Consider the following 19,918-nt stretch of genomic DNA (forward strand, 5'->3'; position numbering starts at 1 on the left):
CACTCATCATATTTCTGCTTTCTGCCAGCAGTACCAGGGTCGACAGCCGAAGACAGAGGCCACCTGGGGACTCGGGACTTGGCGGCTCCGGTGTTCTTCAGACTGTTGGTGGTGGAAGCCGTGTGGGACGCGGCTTCTCTCTCGTCGGGGGCCTTCTATCTTCGAGCCTGCCCACACGTCACCTGGTGTTAAATTGACTGTGCAAATTACTGTACGTTTCGTTGTGTATTATCACAACATTAAATTGTTACCTTTTTGGCTTATTCATTGTCCGTTCATTTGCGCCCCCTGTTGTGGGTCCGCGCTACGACACCTTCCCAACAGGATTTCTCGGCCATCGTCATGGATTCCGAGGGGCGTCAACCCGAGCTTGAACGGCCAATGGAAGAGCCAGGAGCGCAGGCGTCAGCGGGAGGCGTGTTGAGTGAGCTGCAGCAGATCTTAACCGCCTTCACGGCTCGGTTAGATTTAGTGACCGAGCAGAATGTCCTCCTTAATCGGAGGGTGGAGGCTCTCACCGCCAGGGTGGAAGCGCGCGATCAGGGCGCTGCTGCAGCCACTCCTCTGGCTGGTCCTGGGCCTGTATCAGACGTTCCACTGGTCGTTCAACGAACCCCCCCACCGTCCCCTGAAGCATACATAAGCCCTCCGGAACCGTACGGGGGCTGTGTCGAGACGTGCGCAGACTTCCTCATGCAGTGTTCGCTCGTCTTTTCACAGCGCCCTGTCATGTACGCATCAGACGCTAGCCGGGTGGCTTATGTTATTAATCTGCTTCGAGGAGAGGCACGCGCCTGGGCTACGGCACTTTGGGAGCAGAATTCACGGCTCCTAACGTCTTATACTGGGTTTGTATGGGAGTTCAAACAAGTGTTTGATCATCCCAATAGAGGCGAGACCGCTTCGAACGTGCTGCTGTCGATGAGACAGGGGCGCCGTAGCGCAGCCGAGTATGCAGTCGACTTCCGCATCGCGGCAGCGAGGTCCAGCTGGAATAACATTGTGCTCCGCGCCGCCTTTGTAAATGGACTGTCCCCGGTCCTTAAGGAGCACCTACTGGCTAAGGAGGAACCGCGGGATTTTGACGGGCTTGTCGATTTAGTTATACGCTTAGACAACCGTTTAAACGAGCATCGTCGGGAGCAGGCCGGGGGGCGTGACCGGGCACGAGCCGTCCCTCCCCCTTCCGGTTCCGACAAGGTGACGTCGTCCCCACGCTTCACTGCCAGAGAGCTCCGTGTGGCTACAGCTCCCCCTGCTGAGGAGGCTATGGACACGAGCAGGGCCAAAGTAAAAACAAATGTCAGACAAAGGAGGCTGGCCCGCGGGGAGTGTTTTGTCTGCGGCTCTTGCGAGCACATGCAGAAGGACTGCCCTAAACGGTCAAACTACAATGCCCGTCCTTAGAAACTGGGCTAAGGGTGGGCCATAACACACACGCGGGAAAACCCCGCAAATCTGCACGAATCCTAGTAACAATCCTTTGTGGGGATTTAACCCTTCACGCCCCAGCACTGGTAGACACGGAGTCTGAAGGGAATCCGCTGGACAGCAGATGGGTAAAGGAAGTAGGGCTCCCTCTGGTGGCTCTGCCGGCACCATTGCAGGTGCGAGCACTAGATGGCACCCTGCTTCCATTAATCACACATCAGACACAACCAGTGACTTTGGTTGTGTCTGGGAATCACAGGGAGGAGATAGTGTTCCATGTAACACCATCTACCTCCCGAGTGATTTTGGGCTTTCCATGGATGGTGAAGCACAATCCCCGGATAGATTGGCCGTCCGGGGTTGTCACGCAGTGGAGCGAAACCTGCCACTGGGAGTGTTTAGGATCCTCGGTTCCTCCCGGCACTACGGCTAATGAGGAGGTCAAAGTCCCCCCCAATCTATCGGCGGTGCCAAAGGAGTACCATGATCTTGCTGATGTTTTCAGCAAAGATCTGGCGCTCACTCTTCCCCCACACCGACCGTATGATTGTGCCATCGATTTGGTCCCGGGCGCTCCTTAGCTGCCGGGCTGATCCGGAACTCCACCTCCCCGATGGGTGCTGGTTTCTTTTTTGTGGGTAAAAAAGACGGCGGACTCCGTCCATGCATTGATTACAGAGGGCTGAATGAGATCACGGTTCGCAACCGATACCCGTTACCTCTGTTGGATTCAGTGTTCACGCCCCTGCATGGAGCCCAAATTTTCACTAAATTGGATCTTAGAAACGCGTACCACCTGGTTCGGATCCGGAAGGGAGACGAATGGAAGACGGCATTCAACACCCCGTTAGGTCATTTTGAGTACCTGGTCATGCCGTTCGGCCTCACTAACGCCCCCGCGACGTTCCAAGCTTTGGTAAATGACGTCTTGCGGGACTTCCTGCATCGGTTCGTCTTCGTATATCTGGACGATATACTCATCTTTTCCCCGGACCCTGAGACCCATGTCCAGCATGTACGTCAGGTCCTACAGCGGTTGTTGGAGAACCGGCTGTTTGTGAAGGGCGAGAAGTGCGAGTTCCACCGCACTTCTTTGTCCTTCCTGGGGTTCATCATCTCCTCCAACTCCGTCACCCCTGATCCGGCTAAGGTTGCGGCGGTGAGAGATTGGCCCCAACCAACAAGCCGCAGGAAACTACAGCAGTTCCTAGGCTTTGCAAATTTCTACAGGAGGTTCATTAAAGGTTACAGTCAGGTAGTTAGCCCCCTGACTGCCCTGACCTCCACCAAGGTCCCCTTCGCCTGGTCGGATCGGTGCGAAGCCGCGTTCCAGGAGTTGAAACGCTGGTTCTCGACTGCACCAGTTCTGCTGCAGCCTGATCCTGATCGCCAGTACATAGTAGAAGTGGACGCCTCTGACTCAGGGATAGGAGCCGTGCTGTCCCAGAGCATGGAGGCTGATAAAGTTCTCCATCCTTGTGCCTTTTATTCCCGCAGGTTGACCCCAGCTGAACGGAACTATGACGTCGGCAATCGGGAGCTCCTCGCGGTGAAGGAGGCTCTTGAAGAGTGGAGACACCTGCTGGAGGGGGCATCGTTGCCCATCACGGTTTTCACGGACCATCGGAACCTGGAGTACATCCGGACCGCCAAGCGGCTGAACCCCAGGCAAGCCCGCTGGTCTCTGTTCTTTGGACTCTTTGACTTCCAGATCACGTACCGCCCCGGGACTAAGAACCAAAAATCAGATGCATTGTCCCGGGTGCATGAAGAAGAAGCCAAAGCGGGGCTGTCGAACCCCACTGAGACCATCATCCCCGAGTCCACTGTCGTGGCCACCCTCACCTGGGACGTGGAGAAGACCGTCCGGGAGGCCCTGACAAGGAGCCCGGACCCGGGGACTGGCCCCAAGAACAGACTGTACGTCCCACCAGAGGCAAGAGCTGCCGTATTGGACTTCTGTCACGGGTCCAAGCTCTCTTGTCATCCCGGAGTGCGTAGGATCGTGGCAGTAGTCCAGCAGCGCTTCTGGTGGGCGTCCCTGGAAACCGACGTCCGGGACTATGTCCAGGCCTGTACCATCTGCGCCAGGGGCAAGGCAGATCATCGGAGGACGACGGGACTCCTCCAACCCCTGCCAGTGCCTCATCGCCCCTGGTCTCACATTGGCCTGGATTTCATCACGGGCCTCCCTCCGTCCCAGGGCAACATTCTCACGATAGTGGACCGGTTCTCCAAGGCGGCCCACTTCGTGGCCCTCCCGAAGCTCCCGACGGCCCAGGAGACGGCAGACCTCCTGGTCCACCACGTCATGCGGCTGCATGGGATACCATCGGACATCGTTTCAGATCATGGTCCCCAGTTCTCTTCACAGGTGTGGAAGAGTTTCTGCAGGGAGCTGGGGGCCACCGTGAGTCTCTCGTCCGGGTACCACCCCCAGACAAACGGCCAGGCAGAGCGGGCTAACCAGGAGCTGGAGCAGGCCCTTCGATGTGTCACCTCCGCGCATCCGGCGGCCTGGAGTCACCATCTGGCCTGGATCGAGTATGCCCACAACAGCCAAGTTTCATCTGCTACCGGCCTCTCCCCTTTTGAGGCATGTTTGGGGTACCAGCCCCCATTGTTCCCGCTGGTGGAGGGAGAGGTCGGTGTGCCCTCGGTCCAGGCCCACCTCAGGAGGTGCCGCCGGGTGTGGCGGGCCGCCCGCTCTGCCCTGTTAAAGGCCCGGACGAGGGCCAAGGCCCATGCGGACCGCCGGCGTTCCCCGGCCCCCACATACCAGCCCGGGCAGGAGGTGTGGCTCTCGACCAAGGACATCCCTTTGTGTGTCGATTCCCCAAAGCTGAAAGACAGATTCATTGGACCTTTCAAAATCCTCAGGATCATCAACCCGGCCGCAGTGAAGCTGCAACTCCCGGCTTCACTGCGGATTCACCCTGTCTTTCATGTTTCCTGTCTCAAACCACACCACACCTCGCCCCTCTGTACTCCGGGACCTACGCCGCCTCCTGCCCGGCTCATTGACGGGGAGCCTGCCTGGACAGTCCGCAGGCTCCTGGACGTCCGTCGTAAGGGCCGGGGGTTCCAATATCTGGTGGACTGGGAGGGGTATGGACCTGAAGAACGCTCCTGGGTGAAGAGGAGCTTCATCCTGGACCCGGCCCTCCTGGCCGAGTTCCACGCGAGACATCCGGACAAGTCTGGTCGGATGCCAGGAGGAGCCCGTTGAGGGGGGGGTCCTGTTGTGTGGGCTGCTGAAGAGGAGGTACTGCTGGCCCACCACCACCAGAGGGCGCCCTGCTTGGAGTGCGGGCTCCAAGCACGAGAGGGCGCCAGACCCAGAAGAAGTGACAGCTGTCACTCATCCTCTGCACCAGCTGTCACTCGTTCATCATCACCACCATAAAAGCCGGACTGCAACTCCACCTCCCCGCCGAGAAATCAACTACCATTACCAAGGTAATTCTTCTCTGCTATAATTATTCAGTGTATCTAAACTGTGATCTGTGTGCAGCCGCGTACCTGTAAAGTCTGTGGAAGACTGGATTGGCGGATAGTGAGAGGACGACGGTCTTCGTCTCTCACTCCATCCAGAAAGAAGACAACAGGAGCTGCACGAGTGATAACCTAGTTTGGAGGTGGAGGTGCTCCCTCCTAACTGTGTTTGGACTGAGAATCACTGAGTGTGCGGACTCACACTCACTCATCATATTTCTGCTTTCTGCCAGCAGTACCAGGGTCGACAGTCGAAGACAGAGGCCACCTGGGGACTCGGGACTTGGCGGCTCCGGTGTTCTTCAGACCGTTGGTGGTGGAAGCCGTGTGGGACGCGGCTTCTCTCTCGTCGGGGGCCTTCTATCTTTGAGCCTGCCCACACGTCACCTGGTGTTAAATTGACTGTGCAAATTACTGTACGTTTCGTTGTGTATTATCACAACATTAAATTGTTACCTTTTTGGCTTATTCATTGTCCGTTCATTTGCGCCCCCTGTTGTGGGTCCGTGCTACGACACCTTCCCAACAGATTTTTTTTTTTTAATTTGCACCTTAAAATAATGAGATTATAATGACCCGCGCTGTGCCGCTTGCAGTCACACCCACATATACAGATGTGTACCCACACCACTGACTTCATGAATGAAACTTGGTCAATAAAGAATAATTGTGTAAAAATATAATATATTTATAAATGTATTGTAATAGTTTAGGAGCAGATCCGTGTAACTTTCAACACTAATATTTGGGAATGTGTGTGTCAGATACTTTATACTTTACAGAATACTTCCCTGACATAATTTAATGTAATTTCATTTTACTGGCTCGATATCCAGGTCAAAATGGCATTTTAACACGTATTTTGTGAACATTTTTCTGAGTGTGTTCAGTTGCGAATCTCCATTGAAAATGCAATAACATCCAGGTACTTCATCAATATTTTGCCCGGTTAGGACACGTAATGTCGATGTCCATGAAGGGACGTTTTCATTTAGTGTGCAGCATTGGGAGTGTGCTCTCTAGTTCTCATATAGAGCTCCGTGTAAATGGCTGACCACGTCTCTTTTCCTCCCAATTGCATCAGATTATGGCAATATCTGCCGTGTGGTCCCTGCACATTCTTGCTATATGTGACGGGGGCTTTAGGATCTAGACTGTGTGTCCAAATCATATGAAGCATGTGAATGTACGAGTCTTCTTGTGTTCAAAAGTGATACTTGTTAATGGCAGTCCATGGAATGTACACACATCAGTCAAGGTCAGGTCAGGTCATATGTCGAGACAAAGAGCTGCCTTGGGCGCTGGATGACAATCGCCCAGTCAAAAACCAATTAATTAATAAAAATAAAAACTGTTTCTTTATAGTAAAATCTAGTCTAAAAGGATGGACATTAAACTCACAGTGAAAACTAGAAGGCACTCAAAGAGCATACATGCCTGCGAAAGCCACATCTTGCTTAAAATTTCTTCTGGATTGTGGATCCAAAATATGTTCCGCATCAAATTCAAAATAAAATGTCACATTTTCAAAGACATTGTCCATGTGCTCACAAAATGTCATCAACATCATCTCACAACCTTCTGAGTTAAATGGTGCTATCTGCCAAACATTCCTCTGGAGCTCAGTTCCTGAATATATTCCGGATCACCAAAACTAAATCACTTATTTTCTGGAACATTAACTGCCTGCTAACCAAAATCTGTTCATTACTTTTTGAGTTATCCTGCTAACACACAAACAAACACTCTTGAAATCATTACCTACTTGATGGAGATGACAAATCTCTACAACATTCATTTATTTTCTATTCCAGCTTATTCAAATTAAGGGTCACGGGGACACCCTGGACAATGAGTGCCGTCCATCTCTACAACATAACATAAAATAAATTTAAAAATATCAAAGCTAAAACAATGGAAAGCACAGGTTGGAATGCACCCTGTTACAATAACACAATTAAATATAATAACACAACTAAATGTGTCTATCAATGCTTAAGAAATACAACAGTATGGTACTCGAAGATAAATCTGTGTGGAGTGAGCAGTTCACAAAAATGATGCTCAGGCTGAAAGAATTTTTTTAATTTACTCCTCCTCTGTTCTGTATAAAACCTGTGTAACCTCTTAATTTTGCTCTCTGAAGGACTTACTTTTAAATAACCTCTTAATTTTGCTGTTTGAGTGACACAGCGGTGACACAACTTTAGATAAATAAATCTAAAGTTATCTACCTTAAACTCAAACTGAAAGCAAATGTCGACAACCTGTTATAAATTAATTAAAAATATAAAATATAGCTTCTTGATGAAGTGGTGTTATCGGAGGATTTTCTTAAAAAGAAGACCCGATAGTTCCGTTACAATTTGCCAGAAAGTACATCTGAGATTAAAGCCTAGATTTGATGTTTTGCTGAAAGAAACTTTTCTATTTCTTCATAAGTGATGTAAATAAAGTACAAGACATATTCAGAGACTTGGAAATGTTCATGTTTCCATCCCCTGACTTGTCTGAAGAAAACTGGCAATAAAACTGATTATTATTTACAGGTATTATCAAGTTGTAGAGATTTGCTTTCATTTTGAGTTTGAGGAAGATAATTTTAGAAATTTTTATTTTTAAATTTTTTATAATTTTTTTGTATTTCTTGTATTTGAAATGTCATAACAAATTAAAATGTGTGAAATACCAAGTGTTCCAATACTTTTAGAGTGTACTATATGAGTGCAAAATGAGTGTGGTATTATTACTGTTTTGTTTAGGAATGTTTAATTTTCACTTTTGCTGCACTTTGTGTGAAATCATAGTCATATCATATATCATATTGATATGACAATATTGCGATACGATAATTTGGCCATGTTGTACAGCCCTACTGACAACTAGCTGAAAAGTTTGAATATTAATTTACATCTACATTAAAAAATGCGTAAAGTGGCAGGGGGTTAAGAGGGCTGTAATTAGGGGAGTCTGGGGAGCAGAAAAAAACAAAAATGCTTAAAAAGGTGGGGGATCGGGGCGGAGCCCCCACAGAAGCTAAAAGGCAAAAAAAAAGAAAAATGCTTAAAAAGGTGAGGGGGGGGGGCTCTGGGGGGAACGGAGCTCCCCCAGAAGCTGAAAGGTTTTAGCCATGCTAATGCTCCCCTGAAGCATTTGCTCACCAAAACAATCTGAAGGACCTAAATGACATGGTTAGATGCTGAAGAGCCTTGTTAAATTATTACAGTGACCTCACAATATAAAATGATGCAATGAAAAGTAAATATCAACAGAGACAAACAGTCGGACCTCGGCAGACGTGTGAACTGTTTGAGTGCCCTTCCAGTTTGTGGTTTGTTCACACTTCACTGCATCTAAAATCCATTATATTTCCATTTCCAGCCCTTTAAATTGTAAATGTGCTGCAATTTCTTAACAATTGCATTAATTTCTCCCCCTGTTTTTACCTCTTTGGCTTGTTGGTGACATGGTAGCCTGGTTTGCACTTGTACTTGCAAAGAGTGCCCACTTTAAGGCCTGTCTCATTGCATCTCTTGGTCTGCAGCACAGCATTTGGCACAGGAGGAGGAGCCGGGCAGCGAAGTTCACAGAGAGCTTCTGGGAACGACCACAAGCCATCTTCTAGGCACGTGAGAGTGTTGTTTGTACCTGAGGGAGAATTTTGTGGGAAAACATGAAGAAATGCTTTTTAAAAACTAGAGGTGCACCGATCGATCGGCCACCGATCATTATCGGCCGATCACGCCTTGATCAGTTTGATCGGTGATCGGCAAAATGCGCCGATCAAAAGGACCGATCACAACAGTGCAGGCAGTAGCGCAGGGAGTGCTTGGTGTGTTTGTCAGGAAAATGATAATTTCTCTACATTGATTACAGACCCTGCAGCGGGTCTGTGATCAACTTTTCTGCAGCACGGCTTTGCTCTGAACCTTGAACCAATCGAACCAGTGGTTCGCAGATTGAAGCAATGCTTTGAGCCTTTTGCTTCGTTTATACTTTCTTTCTTTCGCTTAATTTTCCCCCGCTAAAACCCTAAAGAGCATACGTCTGTGAGTATTATTTACCTTTTCTATGTTAAACCGACCTGTTATGGTCTTCTGAAACAGTTGATAGATGTATTTTATAACTTAAAAACGGGAGCGATGCTAACGCATTAGCATGTCTATGGCATTTTCTATGTTAAAAGTTAGCATTACGCATTTGCAGCTGTCATCACGTTCGGGTGCATTTGTTTTCAAATTGTAATATTTCTTAAATTTATTTTTGTTTATATATTAATTTATTATTATTTTGGGCATGAACCAAATATGTACTTGATCGGTATCGGCCTTGATCGGTATCGGCCGATCAAAATTTCAGTGATCGGTGATCGGCCTAAAAAATCCTGATCGGTGCACCTCTATTAAAAACCAATCAAGATAGAAATATGTTGGAAAAAGTTGATGCTGCATAAAATAAAGAGCCAGTTTCACACTGTATTTGTAGAGCCAAGTTATCTGGCTAAGTAATGGAAATTCCACAAATCCTTAGGATGTCTTACAGACCAATCCAGTCAACCAAGTGAAACACTTTGAGGAAATCAACATAAGATGCAGAGAAGAAGAATGACCCTTGAGTTTAAATTAGTGCTTCTCTTTATCCTGCTAAAACATTTTGACACATGTTGCCATTCAGGAGTTCTATAACTGTTTGGGTTGGCTGAATTTGGGACACGTTATATTATTCTTAAATATAATCCAACTCAGGTCGAATTATCTCTTTTGTGCCTGAACTCTTACTTTGAAAATTCCATGTACAATGGGTTGGGGTAAGCTATACACAGGTCTGTTTTGGGACAAGTTCAGAATTTTGGACCTCAACTCTGTGGTCTCTGTGCTACTGAGTGTTCAGTAGAAAGCTTGTTCATTCTTTTTGTTTAATGCATCTCACCTACGAGTTGGGCTGGTTCTCGGCACTGGAAGGTACTCTTCTTGCCGTAGGTGGTGCCCTCAGAGAAGTTGAAATGTGCAGGATGAACGTGATATTTGTCAGGCAAACCACAGTCCACGGGTTCACATGACACCTGTTTGTTCCACTTTCCATTTGCACAGGTTATAGTCACCAAAGAGTCCGACTGCAGAAAGGGGGAAAGTAAATGTTCTGAATACTCTAACAATAATTTCCCAATATATTTGCCAACATATTTACTTCCTAGTAGGAACTAAGACATATTATCTAAGATATATTGCCTGATATCCATGAAGTACATTTATGAAGTTACTTTGGAATCTTTACTGTGACTTTCTTAACTGCTACAATATGACTGTTTTAACATGAATATAAAGTAGTTTCTGTTGTTCCCCTGCAATGTTTCATTCATCAATGGACCTACATTATTTTCTCTGCTCAAACTGCATCAGGAGAGATTTCATGTTGATAAAGAGAACAGCAGATTCACACCACGCCGTGCTTTCTAACTCCCTCCCCTCACTGGATCAAAGGTTGCAAAAGGGTCTGTTTGTTTATGTATTTTAAGGAACAACTTCTGGTTCACAAAGTGTTTTGTTTTTTGTTTGTTATTTATTTTTTATTTCCACAGATGCTTTCCTCATCCCTTTATGGGAAAATCTCTGGAACCTCAGGGTATTTACCCATCTGAAAAGTATCCAGCTTATCTCACAGATCTTATGGCATTACACAAGTGGTGAGCATGCACAGAGTGTTCCACCTGTACAGAACTGACTGGTGGGCACAGATAGCCAAAAAATTAACTTTGATAACAGATAATCAGATAACTGAAAAGTTATCTTTGATAAAGATAAAACAATAAACCACCCAAAAATGTATCGGAAGTTACAGATAACCGATAAATTCCAATATTATCTCTGGCACATTTACAACTACTAGTAAAAAAAATTGAATAGCTCCTAATAATATTAAAAATAACAACAGACCCAAACAATAAGACCACACTTTTTTCTTTTAACAGAATGCCCCTGCAGGAAGCTCTTGTTTACTACAGCGCTCCGAGCACAGAGGCACCCCAAGACCCAAACAATGAGACCACACTTTTTTCTTTCAACATTTGGCCCCTGCTGGAAGCTCTTGTTTATTACAGCCCTACCAACACAGAGGCACCCTGAAAGCAGCCGTAAAGCCAGCTCTCTATCAATGACAAACCTCCGGTCATGAGGAGGTCTTGAAAAATAAAGTCATATTGAGTTATGGTGTTGATTTATAAATAACATTAATACCGATAGAATAACTCCATTAATGTCAATTCTGTCATTTGTACAAAGTTAAAATAAAACATATATCTTTTAATGTTGAATAATGCACTAATTCTGACGTTTTGTAACAAAGAGACAGATCGCAAAGGATTCTGGGTAAACGTGCCTCTGCTAAACACTGATTGGTTCAGTCATTCATTATGTAAACCAACACGTTAATGTGACGTCTGTCGTGTGTTGGTGTTTAAATGTGCTTTTGTAAAATATTCCATTTTTATATTTGTAAAAACAGGCATTTTTACGGAGCCCTGGAAGTGTCATCGCAACATTTTTTGCATGTGGAGAGAATGTGCGCAAACATGCGCACATTCTCTGTTGTCCGTGGAGCCTGAACAGAGTGTCTGAAATGCATTTGTCCTGTCGTGACGTATTGAGATTACATCATCCTACCCAAAATGCACTGCGGGGCAGATCATGTGCTCACAAAACCTTAAAAATTAGCACATTACTTTAAAACTAAAACATATCAGATATATGTTTTAGTTTTTACTTTATGAAACTTCAGACATGACAGTAATTTTAAATAACTTGTCCAAAATTAGTTTGGTTAAAATTTGAACCATAAGTTAAAAATGTATGCCTCTGGATGACTTAGGTCATATTGCGGGCATATCGGTATGGTGTTAAAGGAAATGGGTTTTTTTTTTCTTTTTGAGGCTGTTTTTCCTTTGTTTGCAGAAGACTGAGATGCTTTTTATACAAGCAGTTCTCTTCCGTTTGCAAAGGTTATAACTATGCATCTGTTACAAAACTTTTAACAGGTGGGTGCTGAACTAATTTTAAAAATGCTTGTCACCGTTCAGCTTTGTTTATTTTTTTTATTGGTTTAAAAGTTATCGGATAAAAATTCATTGGAAGATAATTGGTCCGATAATGGTTTTTAAAGTTATCTAAAAAGATAATCCGATACTGAAAACATTATCTTCGATAATTATCTGTTATCGGATTATCGAAAGTGTGCCCACCACTGCTGATGGCATAACAGACATGATGATATGAGTAGTAAAGACATGCTAGTTTGCAATGTTTATTGCACCACTTTTTCAGCACTACAGCTTTATTCACTATCCCATTGTTTTCTCTATGCATTTTTATTAGAATTATTTTCCCATAAATTGTTCTGAAAATATTTAAAAAACTAAACATCATCAACAAAAACAAAAATGCCTTGAAAAGGGGGGAGGGGTGGGATCTTATAATCAGGTCTGTCTATATTTGGGCCAATATAGTAATATAGTAATTTTTTATTACCAAAATAAATTAAAAATTATGTTTGACTTTTGTTGTGTTAGCAATGTTTAGGTATTTCAAATGGGATTTTCAGGTGGCCAAATAATAGCAACAGTAATAATAGTAACAAACACCAAACATTATACTGTTAAAATTCAATTAAAAAAGGTGCCGACTACTTTTGCAAAACTCTATGTGCATTTACATAGCCAGTCTTTTTGCTGTTTACTATAACAGACTGTACACCACATGTTCTATAAATGTTTACCTCATGAGAATTGACTACAGCATTGCAGCAATTATGCCTACGGTGTGTCCAATCAGCATGTAACATAACAAAACGTGATTCAGCTTGGCTTATTGAATGCCATTGAGCCTCACAGGACACTCAGCAGCTCAAGTAACTGCTGCTAACATTTGTAAGGTCAAGTCCACAGCACTCAGACAATTGATATCCAACAACTGCACTATCAACCCCAACACTAAACAGATTGACTCTGGTGGAAACGTGACAGCCTGTGACGTTGCAATTATTGCAAACACAAAACACAAACCCGTTGCTGTCATTGCTTCAGAGGTCACGACTTCAGAAAAACAAAGGAAAATGAAGCACATCAGCCTGCCATATTGGCTGTTTTCTTCTTGTTATGTTCACTGAAGACATAGTTCTTTCAGTTGCCTACTGTATAGTTCTCCATCAACAGCAAAAGTAGTTTTCCAGTGTCTCTCCTCTGCCAACTGCTCAAAAATCAAGGCAGAATGCCTCACATTTTCAAGGGTACGGAGTGCATCCTGTGTGATTGGGCCCTTACATGCAATTGGAATGTGGGAGGAAACTGGAGAACCCGGAGGAAACCCACACATGGGGAGAACATGCAGAATATGCAAGAAACTGACTCACTCCAGGAATAAAACCGAGGCCCTTCTTGTTTGGTGGTAACGCTGAACAACATCCGCTCCACTATAACAAACAAATGCAACTAAAAGCAAGTTAAGATTACAACACAATATAGGACCTCGTACAACAGATTCATATCCTTTCCTTTCCAATTATGGGCCTGTCGCGGCGACGAGGCTTTGATTGAAGCCAGCAGTCATTCAGGTTATTGCTGAAGGAGCTGCGACCTAGCACAGTCTGACCGAGACTTGCACACTGTGCACAGCCCACATGTCTTGCATTAATTTTGTGTGAGTGTGTGTGTGTGTGTGTGTGTGTGTGTGTGTGTGTGTGTGTGTGTGTGTGTGTGTGTGTGCAAAACACAGTTTTTATGCATCCCTGAATGTTCAGAACTGTGGTCAAGATAGATTTAGAGCATCATGCATAGAATATAGCATGAACAGCGCCACATTTTGCCGGCGTACAAGTCGTTAAAAGCAGAATGCATAACCAGAAAGAAAATTCAGTTCTTCTAAAGTCTTATTTTTGTTGTCCTAACATTCATACCATAAACTTTTTTTCTGATCTTAACTTTATTTCCTATTAGAAATAACTCTGATTCATGTAAATTATTTGGCTTGTGGTATATTTACAGAGATGCAACCAAAATGAGGAGCCACTACATCATCGAAACCTCAAACTGTTTTCATTCGCTTCCATTAGTTAGTGTTGTGTAAAGCAAAAAGAATGCTTAAATTGATAGCAGTGGCAAGAAATCTCACAGGAAAGCTGTGAGAGCTCAATCATTTTGACTTGTGCTTCTGACAATAAAAAGATTAACCTGCATTCCACTCTATTCCTGTTTTGATTGACTTTAATTACACACATCCTTTTAAAGAGACACCAAAAACCAGACCAGACCAGACAAGCTGGACTTTGTTAGGATTACATATCTGTTGCTTCATAACTCTCTCTTTCTTTCTCCCTTGTATTTCTTTCATCTTGATCCCATTAAATGATGCTGCATAATGGTATCAGGTTGCCTCAGAAAAAATAATCTCCTTTCATATTCGGATATTCAACAAAATAACATATGCATCACATCTGACTGCCGGATGACAAACAGCCGAGTTTAGAGGTGAAGGCGTTAATCACGGAAGGATTGTTCCAACTGCTATTCCAACAATTATTACAAGGTCACACCCGGGAGTATATACTGGTGTAGCATGTCCTATCCACCACACTATGGAAGCATCTTGCATCCTGGATGGCAACCACTCAGGCAGATCAGCAATCCATCTCCAACCAACTCTCAAAAGTAACCATCCATGTGCCGGTCAGATGAAACACATGCCTCGACTTTCCCCATTTGCAAGTTCCTCAACACAGAGAAACATGCTACATGGCCAAAATGTCAGTTGACGTTCCCTCATAATGCAAATGATGCTCCTCACCTGAGTCTCCCAAAAATATAACCAGGTCCATAACTAATTTGACAGTGTAATTTTGCCTGTGTGCACTACAAACAGTATGGCACTCTATCGTATTCTGTCTGGAGGAGGCAGTACTCAAAACGTTAGTGATCATACAAGAAGGAGACTAATGAGGGAAGCCACCAAGATAACTGTGAAGCAGTTATATTTTCTGTGGGTGTGATTGGAGAAACTCTGCAGAGTGAAACATTTGTCTGTTGGACCACCAGTGACAGTTTCATGGTGGAGTGTGGAACAGAGTAGGATTTTCAAATAAGAAAACAGATCAAATCTAGGCTCATGGCTCCTGTTGCTGTAATTTCACATCTTAATTTGGAGAAAGGCCTCTGTTCCACTCTGAAATGAATGTGTATAACAAAAAGTTGCACTCTGCACAGTAGGTGATCACAACTGCAGAAGCTTATAAGTTCTTTTGAGATGGCTGGGTGTTCTGATGGCTTCCCTCACTCGTTCCTTTGTTGCATGGCCACTCAGTCTCGAGAACTACCTGCTCCAGACAGCACCATGTTCTTTATGAGTACATGTTGAATTCCTGATGTTAGTGAAGTCTATGACCCATTCAATGACTTGGAAATCGTCATGTACATTTGGGCTCTAAGAATTGAGGCACTATGTATATATACATATGGCTGTAATTTCTAAATGCTTAAGGGGATATATTTGTCAAATCCCTCACTCACTGTCCAACTACTTGTGGGCCAGACAATATGTGCTATGATGCATATATTTAGATAATCTTAGATTAGATTAGATTAGATAGAACTTTACTGATCCCTTGGGAAGACTCCCTTAGGGAAATTGAGGTTCTAACATCATTGTCTAGCAGCACACAGGGTAAGAAGCACACAGAGCATCAAAAGTGAAAGTAAAAACAGTTTGCAAATATAAATATAAATACCAGACATATTGATCATGATATATGCAAGTTTGCATGTAGAATGTAGTACAAAGTATGCATGTACAAACCCAAACATATGTAAATGGAACACTTTTTCGTATAATCAGTCCCCCCTCTCCAAAAGAAGTGTGTGAGCACATATAACCTGTGCCTGTGTATCTGCATTTGCCAGCATATGTGCAAAGTGGTAACTTTCCTTCCTTGAAAAACTTTACAGCTGACTATTTCTCTTCCAGTAGTGATTTTAACAACCATTGGCTACTGGGTCTAATTCGAGCCAGACAAACTGACACTCTCTTTCAGAGAGAAGTTTCTTTTACCTCAAATGATAAGGACGCACAGAGAATGCCATGCACTCATGACTGCAAGAGCATGCAGTTAGGTAAGTAAATACTGTAATATGATTTATTATTGTTGTTCGAGCCTCGTGGAAAGGCCCTCAAAAATTGTGTGTGGCCTTTGAGGCTTGGAATGTGTAGTTCTGGTGAATATGTTCGCTGACTGGTAGAAATGCATTCTGAGCAACAAGTGATGGCTGAAACCAACAGTCCTCAGAACCAGTCACATTTCTAAGTAGATTATAATTCTAGCAGTTTTTAAAGTACAACCACATAAAGGTAGATGTTGAACGCACTTATTTTGTGAAAATGTCTGTTCAGTTTTGCAACTAAAGTATTGCCACAATGTGTTTTCTGCTAACAACAATTTTCCAGCAGAAACAGAAAAGAAAACACTTTGTTCATTGTTTGCATACCACACTCAAAAATGACAGAGAAAAGATTAATTTTAAGCAAACATGTCTAACCTGAATATTATTAACACAGCTGCAGAATTCCATTTTCCACTGCAGGTTTGATCCCTTTTTAACTGCAGATCAGCTGTGAAACATGCATCATGTTAATTCAGGTCAAGGCCGGGAGCATGAACTCTCCACCACACTTCAAAACCTCTCTGGGTCCTGGATGGGAACCATCCAGGTCGACAACAATCCATTCCCACCTTTGTAAAACAACGTCTATGTGCCACAGCCACATGGATTCCCCTTGGCTTTCTCCTGCCACTGGGGTCCTCAACACTGAGGCCAACATGTCTTAGCTAACATTCCGTCACAGTGGTACGTACACCTTATCTGAGTGACTACGTTTACATGTCGTTAATATTCGGGTTAAGGTCAATATTCCAGTTTCTGATTCCGGTTTCTCCCCCTCTAGCTGCCACTTTATCGTGGTGGGGGAGTTTGCGTACCCGGATGATCCTAGGAGCTATGTTGTCGGGGGCTTTGTGCTCCCTGTAGGGTCTCCCAAGGCAAACAGGTCCTAGGTGATGGGTCAGACTAAGGGCAGTTCAGAACCTCCATGACCAGTAAAAGATCAAGGACCGAGACGCCGCCCGGTATGGCTGAGCCAGGGTCCCACCCTGGAGCCAGGCCTGGGGTTGGGGCTCGCGCGCAAGCGCCTGGTGGTCGGGCCTTAGCCCATGGGGCCTGGCCGGGCTCAGCCCAAAAGAGTGACGTGGGCCTGCCCTCCTGTGGGTTCACCACCTGCAGAGGGGGCCATGGGGCTCGGGTGCAGAGAGGATTGGGTGGCGGTCGAGGGCGGGTGGCCCGGCGGCCCGGTCCATGCTCACAGCCCCTGGCTGTTGGGACATGGAATGTCACCTTGCTAGGGGGGAAGGAGCCTGAGATTGTGCGGGAGGTTGAGAGATACTGACTAGAGATAGTCGGGCTCACCTCCACGCACAGCTTGGGCTCTGGTACCCAACTCCTGGAGAGGGGCTGGACGCTTCATTTTTCTGGTGTCGCATTGCTTATTGCTCTGCAGCTCAGTCGCCAAGTGTTCACCCCGGTGAACGAGAGGGTCGCGTCCCTATGCCTTCGGATCGGGGACAGGTCTCTCACCATTGTCTCGGCCTACGTGCAGAGTACCCGACCTTCCTGGAGTCCCTGGGAGGGGTACTAGATAGCGCTCCGACTGGGGACTCCATTGTTCTCCTGGGGGATTTCAACGCCCACGTGGGCGGCGACAGTGAGACCTGTAGGGGGGTGATCGGGAAGCACGGCCTCCCTGATCTGAACCCGAGTGGTGTTCAGTTGTTGGACTTCTGTGCTAGTCACAGTTTGCCCATCACGAACACCATGTTCGAGCACAAGGGTGTCCATAAGTGCATGTGGCACCAGGACACCCTGAGCCGGAGGTCGATGATCGACTTTGTAGTCGTATCATCTGACCTTCGGCCATGTGTCTCGGACACTCGAATGAAGAGAGGGGCAGAGCTGTCGACTGATCACCACCTGGTGGTGAGTTGGATCCGCTGGGAGGGTAGGAAGCCGGTCAGACCTGGCAGGCCCAAACGTATCGTGAGGGTCTGCTGGGAATGACTGGTGGAACCCTCTGTCAGCGAGGTCTTCAACTCCCACCTCCGGGATAGCTTCTCCCAGATCCCGGGGGAGGTTGGAGACATGGAGTCCGAGTGGACCATGTTCTCCACCTCCATTGTCGATGCGGCTGCTCGTAGCTGTGGTCGCAAGGTCTCTGGTGCCTGTCGTGGCGGCAATCCCCAAACCCGGTGGTGGACACCAGAAGTAAGGGATGCTGTCAAGCTGAAGAAGGAGTCCTACTTATCTTTGTTGGTAGGTGGGACCCCAGAGGCAGCTGACAGGTACCGGCAGGCCAAGCATGCCGCAGCCCGTGCAGTCGCAGAGGCAAAAACTCGGGTCTGAGAGGAGTTCGGGGAGGCTATGGAGGAGGACTATCAGTCGGCCTCGAAGAGATTCTGGCAAACCGTCTGACGCCTCAGGAGGCGGAAGCAGCTCTCCACCAGCACTGTTTATGGTGCGGGTGGGGAGCTGTTGACCCTGACTGGGGATGTTGTCGGGCGGTGGAAGGAGTACTTCGAGGATCTCCTCAATCCCATCGTCACGTCTTCCGAAGAGGAAGCAGAGACTGGGGACTCAGAGGTGGACTCATCCATTATCCAGGCCGAAGTCACCGAGGTGGTTAGAAAGCTCCTCGGTGGCAAGGCTCCTGCGGTGGATAAAATCCGTCCTGACTACCTTAAGTCTCTGGATGTTGTGGGGCTGTCTTGGCTGACACGCCTCTGCAACAACGCGTGGCGATCGGGGACAGTGCCTCTGGATTGGGAGACTGGGGTGGTGGTCCCTCTGATTAAGAAGGGGGACCGGAGGGTGTGTTCCAACTATAGGGGGATCACACTCCTCAGCCTCCCCGTTAAGGTCTATTCCAGGTTACTGGAGAGGAGAATTCAACCGATGGTCGAACCTCAGATTCAGGAGGAGCAGTGTGGTTTTCGTCCTGGTCGCGGCACACTGGACCAGCTCTACACGCTCCATCGGGTGCTCGAGGGTTCATGGGAGTTCGCCCAACCAGTCCACATGTGTTTTGTGGATCTGGAGAAGGCATTCGTCCGTGTCCCTCGGGGCACCCTGTGGGGAGTGCTCCGGGAGTACGGGGTCCAGGGTCCTTTGCTAAGGGCTATCCGGTCCCTGTACGACCGCAGCAGGAGCTTGGTTTGCATTGCCGGTAGTAAGTCAAACCTGTTTCCAGTGCACATTGGCCTCCGCCAGGGCTGCCCTTTGTCACCGGTTCTGTTCATTATTTTTATGGACAGAATTTCTAGGCGCAGCCAGGGTGTAGAGGGGGTCTGGTTTGGGAACCACAGAATCTCGTCTCTGCTGTTCGCGGACGATGTGGTTCTGTTGGCTTCGTCAAATCAGGACCTTCAGCGTGCACTGGGGCGGTTTGCAGCCGAGTGTGAAGCGTCCGGGATGAAAATCAGCACCTCCAAATCCGAGGCCATGGTTCTCGACAGGAAAAAGGTGCTTTAGTCTATTCAGGTCGGTGGAGTGTCCTTGCCTCAAGTGGAGGAGTTTAAGTATCTCGGGGTCTTGTTCACGAGTGAGGGACGGATGGAGCGTGAGATCGATAGACGGATCGGTGCAGCAACTGCAGTGATGCGGTCACTGTATCGGACCGTCATGGTGAAGAGAGAGCTGAGTAGGGGGCAAAGCTCTCGATTTACCAATCGATCTACGTTCCGATCCTCACCTATGGTCATGAGATTTGGCTCATGACCGAAAGAACAAGATCGCGAGTACAAGCGGCCGAGATGAGTTTCCTCCGCAGGGTGGCTGGGCACTCCCTTAGAGATAGGGTGAGGAGCTCAGTCACTCAAGAGGAGCTCTGAGTCGAGCCGCTGCTCCTCCATG

The 19,918-nt window shown here is 46.5% G+C and overlaps 1 protein-coding gene across 1 annotated transcript in view; it reads right to left on the minus strand.

The window, feature by feature from the left end:
• Positions 1 to 19,918, minus strand: part of pappaa (pregnancy-associated plasma protein A, pappalysin 1a) — a 271,059-nt gene that overhangs the window by 53,005 nt on the left and 198,136 nt on the right. Inside the window, exons 15-16 of the mRNA XM_034192054.1 lie at positions 9,856 to 10,039; positions 8,373 to 8,574 (exon numbers count right to left, since the gene is read on the minus strand). Of these exons, the coding sequence (XP_034047945.1) occupies positions 8,373 to 8,574; positions 9,856 to 10,039 (386 nt within the window). The remainder of the gene's footprint in view (positions 1 to 8,372; positions 8,575 to 9,855; positions 10,040 to 19,918) is intronic.

This window comes from Thalassophryne amazonica, chromosome 17 (genome assembly GCF_902500255.1).
Source record: "Thalassophryne amazonica chromosome 17, fThaAma1.1, whole genome shotgun sequence".
Lineage (NCBI taxonomy): Eukaryota > Metazoa > Chordata > Actinopteri > Batrachoidiformes > Batrachoididae > Thalassophryne > Thalassophryne amazonica.